The sequence below is a fragment of the Octopus bimaculoides genome, chromosome 1 (genome assembly GCF_001194135.2).
Source record: "Octopus bimaculoides isolate UCB-OBI-ISO-001 chromosome 1, ASM119413v2, whole genome shotgun sequence".
In the NCBI taxonomy this organism is placed as follows: Eukaryota; Metazoa; Mollusca; class Cephalopoda; order Octopoda; family Octopodidae; genus Octopus; species Octopus bimaculoides.
The window spans coordinates 57,558,351-57,578,127 of NC_068981.1; the positions used below are offsets into that span (position 1 = coordinate 57,558,351).

At 33.8% G+C, this 19,777-nt stretch overlaps 1 protein-coding gene across 2 annotated transcripts in view; it reads right to left on the minus strand.

The window, feature by feature from the left end:
* LOC106869154 (leucine-rich repeat serine/threonine-protein kinase 2) overlaps nt 1-19,777 on the minus strand; it is a 132,225-nt gene that overhangs the window by 70,740 nt on the left and 41,708 nt on the right. For both annotated transcript variants that reach the window (XM_014914759.2, XM_014914760.2), the window contains exons 8-19: nt 18,704-18,832; nt 17,010-17,129; nt 16,030-16,118; nt 14,871-14,956; nt 13,873-13,979; nt 12,271-12,400; nt 9,386-9,522; nt 8,001-8,129; nt 7,372-7,452; nt 5,942-6,078; nt 5,216-5,336; nt 3,044-3,141 (exon numbers count right to left, since the gene is read on the minus strand). In XM_014914759.2, the coding sequence (XP_014770245.1) occupies nt 3,044-3,141; nt 5,216-5,336; nt 5,942-6,078; nt 7,372-7,452; nt 8,001-8,129; nt 9,386-9,522; nt 12,271-12,400; nt 13,873-13,979; nt 14,871-14,956; nt 16,030-16,118; nt 17,010-17,129; nt 18,704-18,832 (1,364 nt within the window). The remainder of the gene's footprint in view (nt 1-3,043; nt 3,142-5,215; nt 5,337-5,941; nt 6,079-7,371; nt 7,453-8,000; nt 8,130-9,385; nt 9,523-12,270; nt 12,401-13,872; nt 13,980-14,870; nt 14,957-16,029; nt 16,119-17,009; nt 17,130-18,703; nt 18,833-19,777) is intronic.

Below are 19,777 nucleotides of genomic sequence, written 5' to 3' on the forward strand. Positions count from 1 at the left end.
TCTCTCTCTCTCTCTCTCTCTCTCTCTCTCTCTCTCTCTCTATATATATATATATATATATATATATATATATATATATTTAAGTTTTGGATTTTATGTCATGTCGTCTGCCGACAGCTTTATTGGCTTTATAGCAGTTTTGATAGCTATTTCTAGACATGTAAGGGTTTTTGCAACCCCCTCCGTTATAGTTGTGATTTATTCATAATTATACATACTTCTTTTATATATATAAAAGAAGTGTGTATAATAATGAATAAATCACAATTATAATGGAGAGGTTTGCAAAACAAACCTTACATGTATATAAAAGATGGAGGTGGAAATAACACAGACGTAAATCTAAGACATTTCAATTAAGAAAGAATTTATAAAATGATTTTAAAATTATATAAAGAGAATATAGAATATTTCGATGATGAATCTCATCTTGTCAAATATTAGTAGAAGTTTATAAAAATTTGAAGTAAAAGCAGTTTATTTTCTGTCTGGGTGTCAGAGAGGGTGTGTAGTTGTCTATTGTCTAAAAAAATCTTTATGGGTTCCTGCCAAAGGAGTGGCTTAAAGGCATTTATTGAATGAGTTTTATGTCCACTTCACCTGTGTGTATGTGTATGTGTGTGTGTGTGTATGCTATTTTCATTTGGGCGTCTCCAGCTGTGTGTATGTGTGTGTGTGTTTGTGTGAGTGTGCTGAGGTGTGTGTGAGTGTACAGAGGTGTGTGTGTGTGTGTGTGTGTGTTTGTGATGTTTTCTTTTGTATGTGTGAGTGAGTGTATCTGTGTGTGTGTGTGTTTGTGTTTGCAATGTTTTCTTTTATGTGTGTGTGTATGTATGTGCGTGCAGAGGTGTGTGTGAGTGTGTTTTTGTGATGTTTTCTTTTGTATGTTTGTGTGTGTGTGCAGACGTTTGTACGTGTATGTTTTTTGCAATGTTTTCTTTTGTGTGTATGTGTGTGTGTGCGTGTGCGTGTGTGTGTGTGTGTGTGTGTGCGTGTGCGTGTGTGTGTGTGTGTGTGTGTGTGCGCGCGTGCGTGTATGTGAAATTGATGAATACAATTTACAATAAAAAAACACTCACACACACACACACATACACACAGACACAAAAGAAAATATCCCAAGAACACACACACAAATATACATGCACACAAAAGAAAAAAATCATAAATATACACACACGTCTGCACACACACACACACACACACATGCATTCACACAGACATACACACAAAAGAAAACATCATAAAATCACACACAGACACACACCTCTGCACACACATACACACAGGTGGACATAAAACTCATTCAATAAATGTTTTTAAGCTACTCCCTTGACAGGAGCCCACAGAAATTCTTTTTAGACAATAGACAACTACACACCCTCTCTAACACCTTGAACTCAATACCAAACTATATTTAAAGACTTCAACAAAAAAACTCCAGACATGCTTTGACCCCCTGTTTTTACTTCAAATTTTTATAAATTTTTACTAATATTTGATAAGATAAGATTCCTTATTGAAAACAGTAATATTCTATATCAAATATGGTTTGCATCTTTCTAGGATCCTCTGCTCTATACTGTACTCCGTGGTGCTTTCTTTCAAAGTCCAGATGTTCTTGGTTAGGGTTGTGGTGTTACATCTCTCTGAGCTGTTGAATGGGGACTTGTGGTTATTAAAGCAGGTTCTGAAGAGGCCTTCCATTGCTCCATGGTACATGGCAGTGAAACATGGGCCATGACTGCTGAGGACATGCGTAAGCTCGCAAGAAATGAAGGCAGTATGCTCTAATGGATGTGTAATGTCAGTGTGCATACTCGAAATTACACATCCATTGTGTAAGTACCTTGAGAGAAAAGTTGGATCTAAGAAACATCAGTTGTGGTGTGCAAGAGAGACGATTGCACTGGTATGGTCATGTGGTGAGAATAGATGAGGATAGCTGTGTGAAAAAGTGCAGTTGAGGGAACCTGTGGAAGAGGTAGACCCAGGAAACCTGGGATGAGGTGGTGAAGCACGACCTTCGAACATTAGGCCTCACCGAGGCAATGACTAGTGACCGAGACCTTTAGAAATATGCTGTGCGTGAGAAGACCTGGCAAGTCAAATGAGACCATAATCCAAGGCCTCTGCCAGGGCTGTAGCTAGCCCACTTATGCATACCTTTCCTTCATTGGACACTAAATTCTGCTTGCGAAGACCTGTTGAGGCAAATGAAATCGAAATCAAACCAAATTCGACGACTGGCACCCATGCCAACCTTTCCTTCATTGGACACTAAACTCTGCCTGTGAAGACCTGTTGGGGCAAGTGAAATCGAAATCGCAATTGAACCGAATTCGATGACTGGCACCTGTGCCAGTGGAGTGCTAACAGCACCATCCAAACATGATCATTGCCAGAGCAGCTGTCTGGCTTTCATGCCGGTGGCACATAAATAGCACCATTTGAGTGTAATCGTTACCAGCGTGCCAGTGGCACATGAAAAAATCATTCGAGCGAGGTCGTTGCCAGTGCCACTGGACTAGCTTCTGTGCAGGTGACACGTAAAAAACACCATTTTGAGCGTGTCTGTTGCCAGTACCGCCTGACTGGCTTTTGTGCCGGTGGCAAGTAAAAGCACCCACTACACTCTCGGAGTGGTTGGCATTAGGAAGGGCATCCAGCTGTAGAAACTCTGCCAGATCAAATTGGAGCCTGGTGCAGCCATCTGGTTCGCCAGTCCTCAGTCAAATCGTCCAACCCATGCCAGCATGGAAAGTAGATGATAAACGATGATGATGATCATGATGACTTCATTAAACATTCAAATGATAGGGTAGTCAATTAGTAACTGCCTCATTGGCTAATACAAAAATATTATCCTAGTGGTTACTGTTATAAGTAACTGCTTCTTTGAGACATTTTTGATGAATAAAGTGATTCATAAATCACTATTTCAAATTCCCTTGGTGGTGGTGGTGATAGTCGTCATAAAATAAATAATGATGGTGTTGCTATTGATAAAAGTAATAAAGGTAATGATAATGACCATACTTACAATGTATCTACCTTCAGCACATGCATATATAAGCATAACAGACTTGTTAATTCCATTGCACAGACTTTTTAAACACCTACATGCTGAATCAAATAGTTCTGAAAACAAAAAAAAAAAAAAAAAAAAAAAAAGATAATAGTAATTCATTTCAAACATAAGCTAACTTGACATATAAAAATTTATTAATTTATTTCATAAAGTTTGTGACTGACTAACATACAATGAATTAAAGTCAATGCTATTGTAATTATGGTTTCAAATTTTTTGATGAAATTTTGATGAGGTATCTGCTAATTTTTAGAATGACATTGTAAGGTTGGTGTGAGAAGCCAGATCTAGCCAGTATGGACATAAAATAGGTAGAATATTTTGGCTGGATATAGCCAGTTTAAATGCTAAAGGGTTAAGGGTTAGGGTAAGTCAGTTATATTGACCTAAGTGTTCAACTGGGACTTGTTTTATCAATTCCAAAAGGATGAAAGGCAAAGTTGACCTCAGTGGGATTTTAAACCTAGAACTTAAAATGCTGAGACAAATGTCACTAAGTATTTTGTCCAACTTGTTAATCATTCTACAAGCTCTCTGCCTTTATGCTATTGAAATTATGTGAACTACATTGCAATTGTGGCCTAGTGGTTAGGGGCATTTGGTTCATGATGATAAGGTCATTGGTTCGATTCTTGGACTAGGTAGTGTGATGAGCCCTTGAGCCAAGCACTTCATTTCATGTTGTTCCAGTCTATTTTGTTGTAATGAGTATGATCCAGGGTGCTAGTGCAGCCCTCTCACCTTCCAGCTGTCACATCCTGGATATTCTGAGCTAATGGTGAGGGGACTGAGATGCTGTCAGTGTCTGCTCAAGACTACATAGACATGTAAAACAATTAGTAAAAACATGGTACATGTAATCACGCCATACATGCTCATGAGTGACATTTGGCTATACTTTTTATGATGCAACTGTATCCAGTAGTTATGTCTTAGATATTGCTTGTAAACAAGAATTTTGTAGATGAATGTTATTTTCATTTCACTTTTTCAGTCTTATTTGTTAATCCCGAGCAGTGTACAAACGTAGAACTAAAAAATATAATGAGCTGAGAGAAATAGCAGCAATGAAGGTAATCATAATCAACAGCTTACAATGTATCATACCCTGAAAGGAAAACTCTTTGTAACTCTCCTTCAATATGTAAAAATCTCTGCTAGCTGATCAAGCAATCCCAAATTTGGCTAAGCTTCCCTGATAAGCTGCAACAAGACTGAAACATGCCAATAACTGTCATCTTATTTGCTAACAAAGATCATATTTCCGTTAAGCATGTGAATTAAGTTTTGTGAAATAGATTTTTAATTTCTTGGGATTATGTCTACTTTCCTTTTAGTTTCATAACAATTACTACTAACTTTCTGTATTCTCAAAGTAGGAAACAATTTTCAGTTAATTGAAAGATTTTGTCTCTTTTACCTCTTTCATTCAGTGCATCACCACTGACTTGACAATACAAGCTCTATCACCAACACTCCCTTGCTTATTTCTTTCTCTTTCTTCTTCTCTCTGTCTCTCTATGTATATGTATGTATGTACGTATGCATGCATGTATGCATGTATGCATACATGAAGGAAAACTTAATTGATCAATAAAATCTATTAACATATCAGCTATACTTCGTCCCATGTAAAAAATAGTAGCCTTGATAAGATGACAAGTGCTATACAGCTTCAGGCTCAAAAGCAGCTTACACAATAAACAAATATGTGAAGGAAAAACATGGAGATGCAGGTGAGAACTACACATGTTTCCAAAGTGGAAAAAATGTGCACCTGAAGAAAAGATGGACTACATTATAAATTATTAAATTATTTTAAATTCATGATATGGATTTTTCTACTTTGAAAATGTGTGGTGCTTACATCCTCTCTTTCACATGCATGCATCCATGCATGCACATGCACACACACACACATTAGAACTATGGTGCAATTAAATAAGATGTCTTAAAAGGAAAATGCAATTTCATAAATTTTTATACCTTCAATAACACAAAATTTGTGAAATACCTAAATACTCCAACTGGGTGTCAAATGTAGGTTGCAGATGTGGTTCAATCCTTAATCAATGTTAATATTAAAAACAGTAAAGAAAATATTAATGATAGCATCAGTTTTACCTGAGTTGGGACTTGAATGGAGAGCATTGGAAAAGATAGGGGTTTGACACTTTTGATTAATAAATATATGTTTGTCTGGATAAGCTTCTAGATTTTGATGCAGTAGAATTAAAATACAACACTGAAAAAAAAAAAAATAAATAAAAAATGATTAAAAGATAAAGTTTTATTTTTAAAGAAAATATCTGAGAAGTGAATTATAAAGATATCAAAGACTATTCTTAATCTGAAGGGTCCTTTCAATATTGGGGATAATATAATGAAGAAAGACATGTATTAATAATAATTGTTTCTATTTTAGACAAAAAATAACCATCAATTTTGAGAGGAACAGCTTAGTCAATACCATCAACTCAATACTTGACTGGGACTTTATCTCTTTGACCTCGGAGGGATGAAAGGCAAAGATGACCTTAGTAGAATTTGAACTCAAAACACAAAGAGCTAGAAGAAATGCTGCAAGGCATTTTGTCTGATGTACTAATGATTCTAGTAGCTCACAGCCCCTTGTTATACTGATAATAAATATTAAGAGTTGCTACATGTTATTTATTTACAACTAGGTAGAAGGAACTATTGAGTGATATAAGTATCTTTGTTATAGACAATCATAGTTCTAGTATCAGGATGTGAATCACAGACTCCTCAGACCATAGGTCAGCACCCTACCAACTATTATTAACCAACAGTATGAAAACTTAATCCAAGATATCTTGGTGAAATTACCTCTATTTGAATACTGGATACCAATGGATAAGTATACATGAGATTAATGATGACTTTTGCCATTTTCACATAAAGTTGTGAACTTAGGTCTTTTGACAAAACCAACTGCAGAAGATAGAGAGCTTTCCGTTGAATACCTGAAAAATTTTATTAGGTAAAATGTAATTACAATTTCAGAATGCATGTACACAAAAACAAAAATTCATATTTATTCACAGACATATACGAACAAAAATTCCAAGTTAATTTAGAGTTTCAAAAATACATTAAATGTAAGAGAAACTGAAACAGTAACACATTAAACCAAATACATCTCAACATGTTTTGAATCTGAAATTTATTGGAATTCACTTTATACTTTATTCTTAGGGGTGATACCTGTAATATATGAAGGTTGAGTTAGTAGAGTACATACCTCCCCACTTTGAAAATTGGCAATATGTCAAATCAGAAGAAATCAATATTACAAAAAAAGTTTAGTTCTTAATGTTATATTGATTTTGGAAATGCATAGATTATTTTTGTAACAATTGTATTCCATAAAATTTAACCAAATGCTGATTTGATAAAATGAATACAGTGTTCATACAGTTGTGTGGTTAAGGAGCTCACTGTGAAACCACAGTCTCATTGCACAGCACCTTGGACAAGTGTCTTCTACTATAGCCCTGAGCTGACCAATGCCTTGTGAGTGAATTTGGTAAATGGAAACTGTGTGGAAGCTATCACGTGTGTGTGTGTGTATGTATGGGTGGGGTCATTATGTTTGTGTTTATCATCCCTATACTACTGCTTGATTTGATTTTGATTATGTCCCCCCATAATATAGTAGTTTGGCAAAAGGAACACTTTTTCAGCAAAAACAAAGAACTTGATGAGGATTGTACTGTTATCTTATGAAAGTTTCTTGTGCTACTTTTCAACAATATTGGTATTAATTAAGGCGGCAGGCTGGCAGAATCATTAGCATGTCAGGCAAAATGCTTAGTGGCATTTTGTCTTTACGCTCTGAGTTCAAATGCCGCTGGGGTCCACTTTGCCTTTCATCCTTTCAGGGTTGATAAAATAAATACCAGTTGAGCACTGGGGTCGATGTAATTAACTTATCCCCTCCCCTGAAATTGCTGGCCTTTGAAACTAATATTGGTATCAAGTTGATACAAAAGATATTCAAGCGTGCAGAAAGGTTTCTGTATTCTACTACATCTTTCAATAAAATTTCCTCTTGTTAGAAATCTCTAGCTTGTTTAATAAATATTTTGGTTTGGAATGAAAGCTTTTGTTAATTGTTGAGTTAGTCAGAATGATGTTGAGTTAGAGGTCAACCACCATAAAAGTTCAAGTAGTAGTTATTGCTTATTAATAATTAATTTTGAAATTGTGTAGGAACTAATAAATGTGACCACATAATATCACTGAAAAATACTTACACAGGTTCTCAGTAAACCTTGCCATAATATCAATAAATAATTTCACAATTCCTTCTTGTTGCAATTGTAAAAGGACCCCATCTAAAGAAAATATAAATAAAAAGTAAAATTTGTGCTGTGAACTTAATTGCACTTTACTGAATAAGTCCATTATTAATAAGTTGTTCAATTAATCTGTTGGTTATTTTACATCATACAGTTATGTTATGTTAGAGTAATTGATTGTTGTATACTTCTTGTGTTCTAATATAATTTTATATATAATATAATATATTATAATTTTGCTAATTTCTTTAGTTTTGATGCCATATCTTATCTAGCTATAGCTATTTTCTGAAAGTGAAACTGATAAAAACATTTTTTACATAATCTTTAAATACATGTATAGCAATCCTCTGAGAAAAATAGAAACATAGACTAATTTTTCATATGTATGTTTACAATTAGCTATTGCATAAACATATATAGTGTGTGCACAAACACACTCACATATGCAACAAACACTTCAGGACAACATTGAGAAGTGGCCAAGTTTACCTAATAGACTACCTGAAAAAACAATTGCTGTTTTACTCAACTGTCAAACAATACAGACCAGACCTAAGAAAAATACAACAAAAATTGCTTACCAGACTTAGAGGCTACAGTCAAAACCTCCAGTGCTGATTCTTGGATTAAAACATAGTCAGAAAACTGTTTCATTGCACTTATGATATTGTAAAAACTACAGTAATTTTCTGTGGACAGAACTTTGATGTCTGGAAAATAAAAACCAAGAGAACCATAACAGTATGTTCAAATGCACAAAACTGTATACATTAAAATTACAATAAATAAAAGTCAAAAGTAAATCTCAAAACGATGTCATAACAGTTACGAACCACATTATCCTCACCACTGCATTTATTATTAACAGCACCTTCTTATTTTGCATGCATATTTTTACACATTGATTGAAGTTGTTCTAAGTCTCTTCATATTGATAGCCAAAGTATCTTTTTTAAATAAATTACTTGCAGACAAACTAAATAATTCCATCTGCATTTATATTTCATTTCACTATTGTTTCACTAATTACACTGGTCAACAAAAAAAGATTTTTGAAATGATGTTGAGACACCAAACAACTTTTTAAGCTAATTTGAGGGCGCTGAATCTGAAAATGACCTTACTTTTTCTTGGTTAGCTACCGTTTTTGCAGTACAGAAATTTCTCATTTTTGGGGAAAAAAAGCATTTTTTTCATTTGTTTTCTGTATATTTGATAATTGATTAATGGCAATATTTCTCAAAGTAAAATCTTAGCAAGCTAAACTAATCATCCTCATCATCAAGATCCTTAACTGATGCCGTCAGTCACTGGAGTACCATTCTAAATGTTTTTGCAACCAGTGGTCCCCACTGGTCTCTGTTCTCTATCATGCATAGCAAGTTTGTAGCAGTGTGACCTGTCCAGTCCTTGATGCTGTCAAACCAGGATTTTCTGTGTCTACCTATCTTTCACCATCCCTCAACTGTGTCCTGAAGAATGGTTTTGGGCAGTAAGTTGTGGTGGGATATGTGCCAGTACCGTGCAAGCTTCCATCTTTTTACCTGTGCAAGGAATTGGTTCCAGTCTGCTAATGTATTTGTGTGTTCAGCTACAAACAATACCTTTTTTTCGGCAGCAGCATCTTTAAGGATAGATAAGCACACTGATTTTCACCTGACTCTCATTTTTGGCTCCAAGACCATTCTCATCCACACCTTGGTAATTACTTCCACTGACAAGCTAAACTAAATAATGGACTGGATGCTTCAAGAAGACATGAGCATCACCAGGCATTTCTAAAATGCTATAGAAGACACTTAGTTAAGACTTACATCAGAATATTCCATAAATATTCCTTATTTTCAAAGGTGTATGCATGTATATTTTTGTGCATGTCCATGTATATGTATGCATGCTGTAGGTATGTAGCAATATTTTCACAAGTTTATCTGATATGAGACAATAACAATGAAGTTAAACATACTGCATTCTAAAAGATTTGCCAGTACACACATTGCTTCCATCAAAATGGCAGGATTGTCGATGAATGATGTAAACAGGTTTTCAAACAATTCTTTAATACATATATACTGGGTAATCTGCAACCTTTCGTTATAAGGTCTGAAATAAAACAGAGAGAATGAAAAAGAAAGGCATCGGCAGGGCAATGTATACTCTGCACACAGATAAACATTTTCACAAATTACAGTGTGACATACAATGCATTGCTTACCCATGCTTTTTGATTGAATAGAATTTTTTCTTCATTATAGGTATTTATACTCCGGTGAAATTAAGAAATCAACTCATAAATAAATGAAACCCTTGAATCCATCAGTGTACACACACACACACGCACACACAGAGTCGCATATGTATGTATGCATGTATGTATGTATGTACACATATGTCTATGCGCATAGATACACCATGATCTATACACACACAGATGGGGGTCAATTCATATGAAAAAGAAAGTGAACAAAATAATATGACCACTTGCTTATTGGGAAATTTGTAAGTTCAATTAAATTTTTTTTTTTTAAGTATCATACTTATTTATACTCTAGTGGAATTAAGAAATCAAGTCATAAATGAAATATCACCATTATAGGTATTTATACTCTGGTGAAACTAAGAAATCAAATTGTAAATAAGTGAAACCCTCAAATCCATCACTACACACACACATGCATGCACACACACACACACACACACACACACATGCATGCACACACACACACATGCATGCACACACACACACACACACACACACACACACTGTCACATATATATGTCAGTATTTATGTATCTATGTATGTATGTACACACATATGTCTATGCACATAGGTACACCATGATCTATACACATGCAGATGAGGGTTGATTCATATGAAAAAGAAAGTGAACAAATAATATGACCACTTGCTTATTGGAAAATTTGTAAGTTTGATTTCTAAAAAAATTTTTTTTTTCTTAAAAGATTATCAAACCAAATATTCGTCATTTTGAGCCGCTCACCCAATGAGTATTTCTGCCAAATGTAGTGAAAATCCATTCAGCTTTTTTCCAGTAATTTTGCAAACAGACAAAGATGAGTGATTACAATACCCTGCTTTCGCTTATATGCACAGGGTAATGCAAAGTTATTTCACATTTATATACATAACAAAGTTGGCTGGTTTTCTCTTTTGCTGTTATGTCAGATAATAAAGGACTATACCATGTGGTGAAATGTGTAAGATCTGTCCAACCTATACCAGCATAGATGAGTGGATGTAGGATAACAGTTACCAACATTTCTTATCAGACTCTCCCCTCTCTTTCTCTCTCTCTTCTAGTTACGTATCATTCTATTTTATTCAAACTCCCCATCCTCTGCCCATCTCTTGTTCCACACTCTCCAATACTTTCCCTCTCACACTTCAGCCTCTCCCTTCTACCCTCTATGTCTCATTTCTCTCCCAAGAACTACTTATATCATTCTATAACTGACTTTAACAACGTAGTTTGTAACTGAGAGCCTTCACAAGGAAGATTCAGACACCACAAGCTGCAATGAATGCAGTGATGATGGCACTCCAGTGATAGTGGCCTCTCTTGTGATAATGTTATAATAAAACACTAAAAAATAACTGATTTAATAGAAACACTAACCGCAGAGGAAGCAGTGATCCTAAGTAAATGCCCAAAGTTTGATATAGCTGTAGGTTCCCAGAACATAAAATCATTACACCCATATCTACAGTGCACTGCTATGAATACATAAACTTAGACTCTAACCATATGAAGGAGAATTCTGCAAACTGCTTGCAGTGAAAGAATTTTTTAAGAACAAAGTCAAAAGATAATGCCAAGGCCTGTTAAGAACAATAAAGTTTAACCACTCACCAACCAGAGAGCCAGAGAGAAATCCATCTTTAACCCCCTAAAGAACAAGAACTGTATGTACCTACCATCAGACAGGGGTGGTGGAAGGTGAAGAATTATGTGTGCATGACAAAATACCTTCAAGAAGGCAGCCCTGTCCTACCTATTACAGAATGGTACACACACCTAATGTCATAGCACCACTGTGAACAGAATGGAAAACCATTGCAACAGTCTTATAGAAGAGCATATCCAGAAGTATGCAACTCAGGATGTACATATACAAAATTTTTATACTATACAATTGCTCTGTACTATGGTTCTATTAACTAATAAAAATCCACAAAGATAGCATTGATATAAGATAATCTAAGGTATACTAAATCATTGCCAGCACCAAACCTTCAACAAAGCTCAGTACAAAGTTATTTACTAATTAAGGTTATCTTATTTATATTTAACTATCTGTATATTTATCTGTCTATCATACTATGTAGATACCTGTTAATATACTATTTAACAATCTCTATCAATGCCACCTTCTCTCCTTGTATCCATCTATTTACTCTGACAATATGGATGAACATATAAACCTATTGAAAAACTTAACAACTGCACACCCAGCAACAAGGCACAGTTCAAGGCAATTTGCTAAGGTTATTAGTTATTTCACTTGAATTTAACTTTCTATCTTTCTACCAATTTATCTGTTGATATATCTTTCTATCCAGCTGTCTTCTCTAACATGATTAAGCATTACAATGTATAACAAAACTCTTACAGTTTATTGTCTGTCACACTGTTTGACTATACAACATTTAAAAGTATTTACCTGCACATGCTATATTCACAGTAAAGGGAATAGGAGACAAGTGACCTTTTAGCTGAAAAGATGCTATTTTATTTCTCTAATTATTACTCTTAATTGTCATTAAGTATCAAGCTAAACATTTTGCCAACCATCTAAAGACAAAAGATATATGTACATTTTTAACATACCTGAACAAACAAAGTGCTCGCAGAGCTCTGCAGCCTGAGAGCACCACAGCAGCATTGCTTTGGTGATTCTGCATTATCTCTAAGATTTGCTGATAGGTGTTCTTTAGCATAAAAAGATCTGAAACTTGATCTGGTAATGAAAATAAATAAATCACTGTATAAGAGAGTTGTTGAATATTGATACATGCATTTTTCATTTGAAAACTTTTATGGATTTTAACAATTTATTATAATTTTGATTGCTTTTTTTTAAGGACATTTTTTAGTTTGAAATTTAATGTTATAAAATGTACTGTGTAAAGTGATTGGTGAATGAGTGGAGACAACATAGGGTTGAAAGGATACTTTAGTCTTATTGAGGGTATGACACCCTTTCTAATGTAGGTGCCATGATAGAATACACCCAGAATACTCTATAAAATGGTTTGTGGTAGGAAGGGCATCCAACCATAGAAACCAAGCCAAAAATGAAACAGACAAGCAAAATGTATTTCTCTGACCTGAGCAGGAGGACAGAAACTATGAATAAGTACTGAGTCAGATAGTAACAATACACCCAACCCATTTCAGCATAGAAAGCAGACACAAAATGATATTTTAATGTGTAAAAATCAGAAGAAAAGAAATCTGGAATTGTATTTAAACTCAAACTAAAGTTCAATAAATGAGAAAAAAAATTTTACAATTTCAATCAATTTGATTTTGAGGTTTTTCTTATTGAATTTTAGAATTTTATTTTTAATTTCAGTATTTTAAATGCTTTTACTTTAATTTTTGCTTCCAGATTTTGGCTTATACTATTTTTAGATATATCAATTTAAAACTTTAAAAAATTTACAAAAACAAAATAGAAAAATACACAGCAAAAAATACCTTTGAAATATTAATGTAATATGATTAGCTAGCTGCAATATTTGGCACATTTGGTTAATCTAAATGTGTTATGGCCTCTCAGGTTTAATGTTGCACTATTTTAATGTTAAATCATGTACGGACATGTATTACTATTCATGCCAAAAGTAAGTGCCAATAAGATCATTGGCTTCATCATCATCATCATCACTTAACATTCGCCTTCCATGCTGGCATAGGTGGTTCAATAACTAAAATTGATCCCCTCTTTACCAAACGGGTCCTGTTTCTGTTTAAACTTGTTAATATAGTCATAATTGAACTGTATGCTCTATAGAACAGGAGATAAGCTACAAGTGAACTGAGACTGTGATATAGTTTTTGATTCCAGATTGAAACCATTCTAACTCACATTGTGATTGGAAAAGTCATAAACCTCACAATATTTCAAATCCTCACTCCTCTAAAGAAACTGCTATATTTATGGTTACCATTTGGAATAAAATTTGATTTTCGATGATGATAAATGATTTCTCCAAATGTTCTTCCAGTGGATGTTACATAATTACTTCAAATGTCCAAGTGGACATTCATACAAAATGTCTTTAAATGTCTATCAAAGTGAACATATAACAAAATTTCCATGATTACACCACTTATCTGCACATATAATTATACAGACACACACATTTCTACAAAAAATATACATATATGTATAATATTTCTCAGTCAAAATAAATAGAGTCTTACAATTTCCAGCTGCTAACCAATAAATAGCTTCACAAGCTGTGACATAAATGTTGCTGTCTTCATTTTGTTGCAGGATTGTTCCCAGACATAATGTATGAACTGGATACCTGTAAAGATTAAATCTAGAATTAACAAACTATACTTATTTAAAGATCATTCAATAATGATTTTATTTAAATTTCGCATTTCCACACACATATATATTCCAGTTAGAGTATGGTTGAAAATCATAACAATGTAGAATAAAGGAAAAAAGGAATTTATTCTAAGAAAATTTTGACACAAATGGAAGCCTTCTTAATTTTAAGTGTTGGAATTATTTGATAATAGTAAAGAATTGAAATTTGAAAAATAGTACTGAAATGTCTCCAGCCAATGGTGTAATGAGATAAATGCTGTGTTAAAAGTATCCCACTGGGCTGAATTAAAGTCAGAAACTTAGCTCAGTGAGATGTTTTAAACTATCCCATTTCCCTTTCTAGAAATCAAATATCATCAGATATTTAAATTGCTACATTGCTGTATGCTGTAACTCTGTTTTGCAGTTCCTAACAGTGCTCTGGTTTAACTTCAAAACTTTTAGTACCTTCTCCAATCCTCCTAAATCAGTAGGGGCTCTACATAATAACAATCAGCATGCACACACTACATATTGATCATCAGAATACTGCTGCACACAACACAGTAGTCTCTGAAACTTCTTAAGGCCTTAAATTTTTGTTGAAAGGAGGTTTGTTAATTACATCAATTCCTATGCTCAACTGGTACTTATTTCATCAACCTCAAAAGGAAGAAAAGCAAAGTTGACTTTGGTGGAATTTGAACTCAGAATGTAAAGAGAGACAAAATGCTTAGTGTCATTTTGTTCAGAATACTAACAATTCTGTCGACTGACCATCTTACTTTAATCATAAATAGTAATGAGTAATTTTATGCAATGTATAAACTGAAAAGAAAAATAATTGTACCAATAAGAAACTTTCAAAATATCAACTTACTGATTCTTTGTGGAATCTTCCCCAACGCTATCAATAAACTCTGGGTAATTCTTCAATATTTCAACAACAGTTTTATAACCTATGATCTGTATCAAAATTTAAAAAAAAAAAAACGTTATCTTCTCAATAAAAACGATATAAAAATGATGTGTTGTTATAGGTTCAACTTATTAATGAGTAATCTTTGTCAAGAGCAAATATTTAAGCATTATATCCCTGAATAAAAGAAATGACCTCAACTTCAGTTTTCATCTTTCTCATTCTTCTCCATGAAGTAAAGAAGATTCCCCCATCTGGGCAAAACTGGTTCTGGAAATATATGTATATGTCTACCACTAGGCCCCTTGCTCTATTTCCTTTTCAAGACATTCCTACTGCCCAACATTTCTCTAACTGCAGTATTCTGCTGCTGTAATTAAATATGAGCAGAACTGCATATTTCACCAGCTTTTTCCCTGTGACCACTTATCTTTCTCACAACCCAGAAACATTTCACTTGAAATACATCCTTCATTCTTAATATTATCCTCTCCACCTGCATCACCTTCCTGAGCTACCAAATTAGCTCTCCTACTTCATCAAAATAATCATTCACTCTCTCTATGCTTGCCTCACCCACCTCTTGCAATCTACATCCCATACATCTCTGTCTCTCTTCCAACTCATGTATCAGTGATCACCCATTCTTATCTACTGTTCACCACATTCAACCCTCAACACCACTGAATCTTTACAGTTGTCACCTACTCTTCCATACCTTTCCTACTTATCATCCCTCAACATTTGCCCATCATTCATTATATTCATCCCCTCATCTAAACCCCATTTGTCACTCCCAATACACTCTTGCAACCCCTACCAGCTGAGACTTCCTGCTTTTCCCCTACTCACTGCTATAGGGTGTGGACACACCCTATAGCAGTACATCACCAGAGAGAGGACGAAAGATAAGTAATTTTTTTAACCAATTATACTCATACCTAAAATATGTAGCCTTGTACCATAATTAGAAATCATTGTTAGTATAATTTATAATTAGTATTATTTGTCATTATTGTTTTTATTAGCATTAATAAACTACTATAGAAAATTTTTTGAATAACTGGAATTCAGAAAAAGGAAAGAAAACTGAATTATGAAATTAACAATCTGCTCTCACCTGAACTTTTGATGATACCATATGTTTGAAAAGTGAATTATAAATAGGGAAAATCCATTTTTCAATTTGGTCAACACAATGAAAGCTCACTAACAAAGAAAATGAAATACTTTATAATATATTAGTTAAAAATTAATATTCATACATGTAGATATGAAGCCTCTCACTTTTGTAAGTGAAGGCACTATTGAAAAACGTTTTTGAGAGAATATGTAGGGAAACTCAGTCTGACAGAACATATTCTTTTTCAAGCTATATCACTATAAGAACTGAAACCACCTCTTCTATCCAAAGAAACATAGTTCAATTTTAAAGTGATCTCACTGGCTAACAACAGTATACTTTAACTACATCTGAAACTTTTCACAACTAGTATGAATCAGCTACTAAAAATTAATTTACCCTAAGCATTCAGCTAGCTCAGCCTACTTCACTGAATACAAAGTAATAAGCTGGACATTGAATGAGATGTGGCCTGTTATACAGTAGCATTTTATACAATAAAATTATAAAAAATTATAAAAGACCATGTGACATGATCCAGGTTCAGATTAATATTAAGACTAAATAAATAAAGTGAAATGAATAGAATGAAATAACAAACGTTTATATTTTCAATTCGTAATATCTATCAACATTAGAGGAACAGACAATTGGAATTATGTCTGCTTGGCAGTTATACCTTTAGAGATATAGTGCCAGCTAAAAGTGAGATTTGAAACAGGATTGTAAATTTGTCAGTGTAATCTTATCTCTTTTTCATAATGCTTGCTATTTCATTAAAAATTAAGACTTATCTGATTACCCTCACCTCAAGTATTTAATCACCTATTCATGGTCAGATTTTTATTTTCACTAGGGTTAACTAAGTCCACTTCTAGACAATTTTCCCAAATCATTAAACTAAGGAACACAAAAATAAGTAACTGAATATTAATTAAAAGAATGTGGAAGTTATTAAATTAAGATTGCTGTCTTACCTGCTATTTTAAGCAACTTCAACCCTTCAATAGTAATACAAATGTTTTCAGAATAATCTCTTAAGATTTTAGAAAGGTCTCTGGCTATAAAACCAGTGTCAGCCAAGTAGCAAAAAACAGCTGAAATATATGAAAGTAAAAAGTTATTGGGCAGATTGTAAAATATATAACACCAACAGTAACAACACAATAAAACTACTAATAAAATCTTTTGTATTATAACAGCCAAATTTCCTTTGTTATAATTTCTAAATCTCCATATTATAACAGCCAAATCTCCGTATTACAGTATCTAAATCTGCATGTTAAAATAACCAAATTTCTGCATTATAACAGCTAAATCTCTTTCAACAAAATCCTTTCTTTCTGAAGAATGAGAACAGTGTATTAGAGTCTAAGTTCTTATGACAACATGCTTTATAAGAAAGATTTTATTTCTAAAGCTCATGTAGACCTTAGTATTATTATTTTAGAAGAATTATAGTTAAATCTCCCACTAGAATGGTTGCTTTATCAAGAAATATCCCAGCTGACCTACAGTATTCCTGATGGGTGAACTAAGACACTATTTTTCAAATTGGCAAAATCCAGCCTACCCACTTATTAGTGAAAATGTGTTGCCCCTCCCTCCCTCCCTCTTTAACAGTGAAAAGACAAAAGGAGGTTTGAATTCATATATTTTTTTCTTTCTTTACCCTGGTAAATGCTTGAGACTGTGGATAAACTTAAAAAGTTTAAAACACTCTCAGTTTCAATTAAACATGGTAATTTGCCACTTTTTCAACACTCAAAGCCACAACAAAAAACACTGAACTAAGACATGCAGAGTAAAGTGGTTTACCTAAGCACACAACAAAACACTGGCAATTGATTTGAACTCAAAATTTATGAACTCCTGTAAATAATAGCTCCAGCCAATAATATCAAATTTTTCACAAGATAGAAGGAATGACCATAGAAAATTTAGTCAAATGGTTTCTTTTCAGATACCTCTGTGCTATAAAACTGAGACGTTTCAATGAAAGTGCAAAATTGAGCTAGTAGGAAACCGTAGCAATCAAACCGTATCCCAATTTCATACAATCATAATTTCTAGTATGTGACTGGTGAAATAATGTAAAATTGTGTATCATAAAGGAAGGTGACTTTTAACATTTCAAGCAGGTCACAAGAACTAATAACCTCTCCTTGTGGCATATAAATTGGCTTAATTTTTAATTAGATTTTACCAATAAACTAAACACTACTATCTTCAGACTCCAGAGTTTTCATAATGTTTGATTTACTCCATACCACTTGTCATTGGTCTATTCAAGCATAATGAAAATAATGATAACCTCTAACAGTGCTGTCATCCCTACCGTCAGCAGTACTACTGATCCAACTACAACATGGAATTATCATGTGAGATATTTTTTCTGAAGTCAAAATTAGGTTATGTTAAAATATACTTTTACAAAAATTATCATTTTGCAATAATCTATTCTAATAGATAGGGAAATGTACATTTAATCTTAACAGATATAAGGCCTTAATATTTAAGGAAAATAGAGATTTATTAGGTTGTGAAGTTTATGCCATTTCCAACATAAATGAAATAAAACATCTTCAGTCAGGAATCAAAACCAAACCCCTTCACTGGTGGCTTTTGATACACATTAGAAACTATAGCAAGAGAAATGTTTTAGCCTTACATTTATTCTCCAAGTTGACCAGCATTTTCATGATCATCTCCAACAGAGATTCATTTTTTAAATACTTGCAGAGAATAGTACACAGATGCTCATGAATATTATTTTCAATCAAGGTGTGACACAGGTACTCTGTAAATTAAATATCAATATAAAGTAATTGCACATTTACGAATTCACTGCATGCTTGCACACACACACACACACACACACACACACACACACACACACACACAAGAAAATAATGAAGAAGCCAATGGTAAGAATTTGGACAATCATGTTAAAAGGTGGAGTACCCTGAGTAATAAATAAAGAATTTATTGTAGCAGTAATCAGTACACCATTCTTCCAGTATTTTAATCATTGTTTCAATGTTCACTTTTGCACACTTGTATGGATCAAATGGAATTCATTGAAACATTTTTCTATGGTTTGATGCCCTTCCTGTCACCCACACTCACTGTTTCCAAGTAAGTTGACATGATCTCAACAGAAGACTGGAAATGAACAATATTGCTGGCATGACAGAATGTTCATCACATGCTGTCAAGACAAGAGTGTAAACACACACACACACACACACACACACATGAATATATGTTTCCAAGCAAGGTCATATTTTTCCACCACCAGGTGTTCTCATAGAAATTAGCTTACATACAGTTTCCACCTTTTACTCACTTGATTTGTGTGTAAAACTGAGGTTTTGGTGAAAGACACTCATCAAAAGTGTTATGATCTGTCACATGATTTGGTATGAAATACTCCACATTTTACCAGATAACAGATTTAATCAAGTGGATATTCTCTTATTCATTTACTTGTTTCAGTCATTTGACTGTGGCCATGCTGGAGCACTGCCTTAAAGGGTTTTAGCCGAAGAAACCGCCCCCAGGACTTATTCTTTATAAGCCTAGTACTTATTGTATTGGTCTCTTTTACCAAGCTGCTAAGTTACAGGGACATAAACACACCAGCATTGGCTGTCAAGCAATGGTGAGGGGGGGGGGGAGCGAGACAAGTACAGACACAGATAACTACATATATATATATATATATATATATATATATATATAT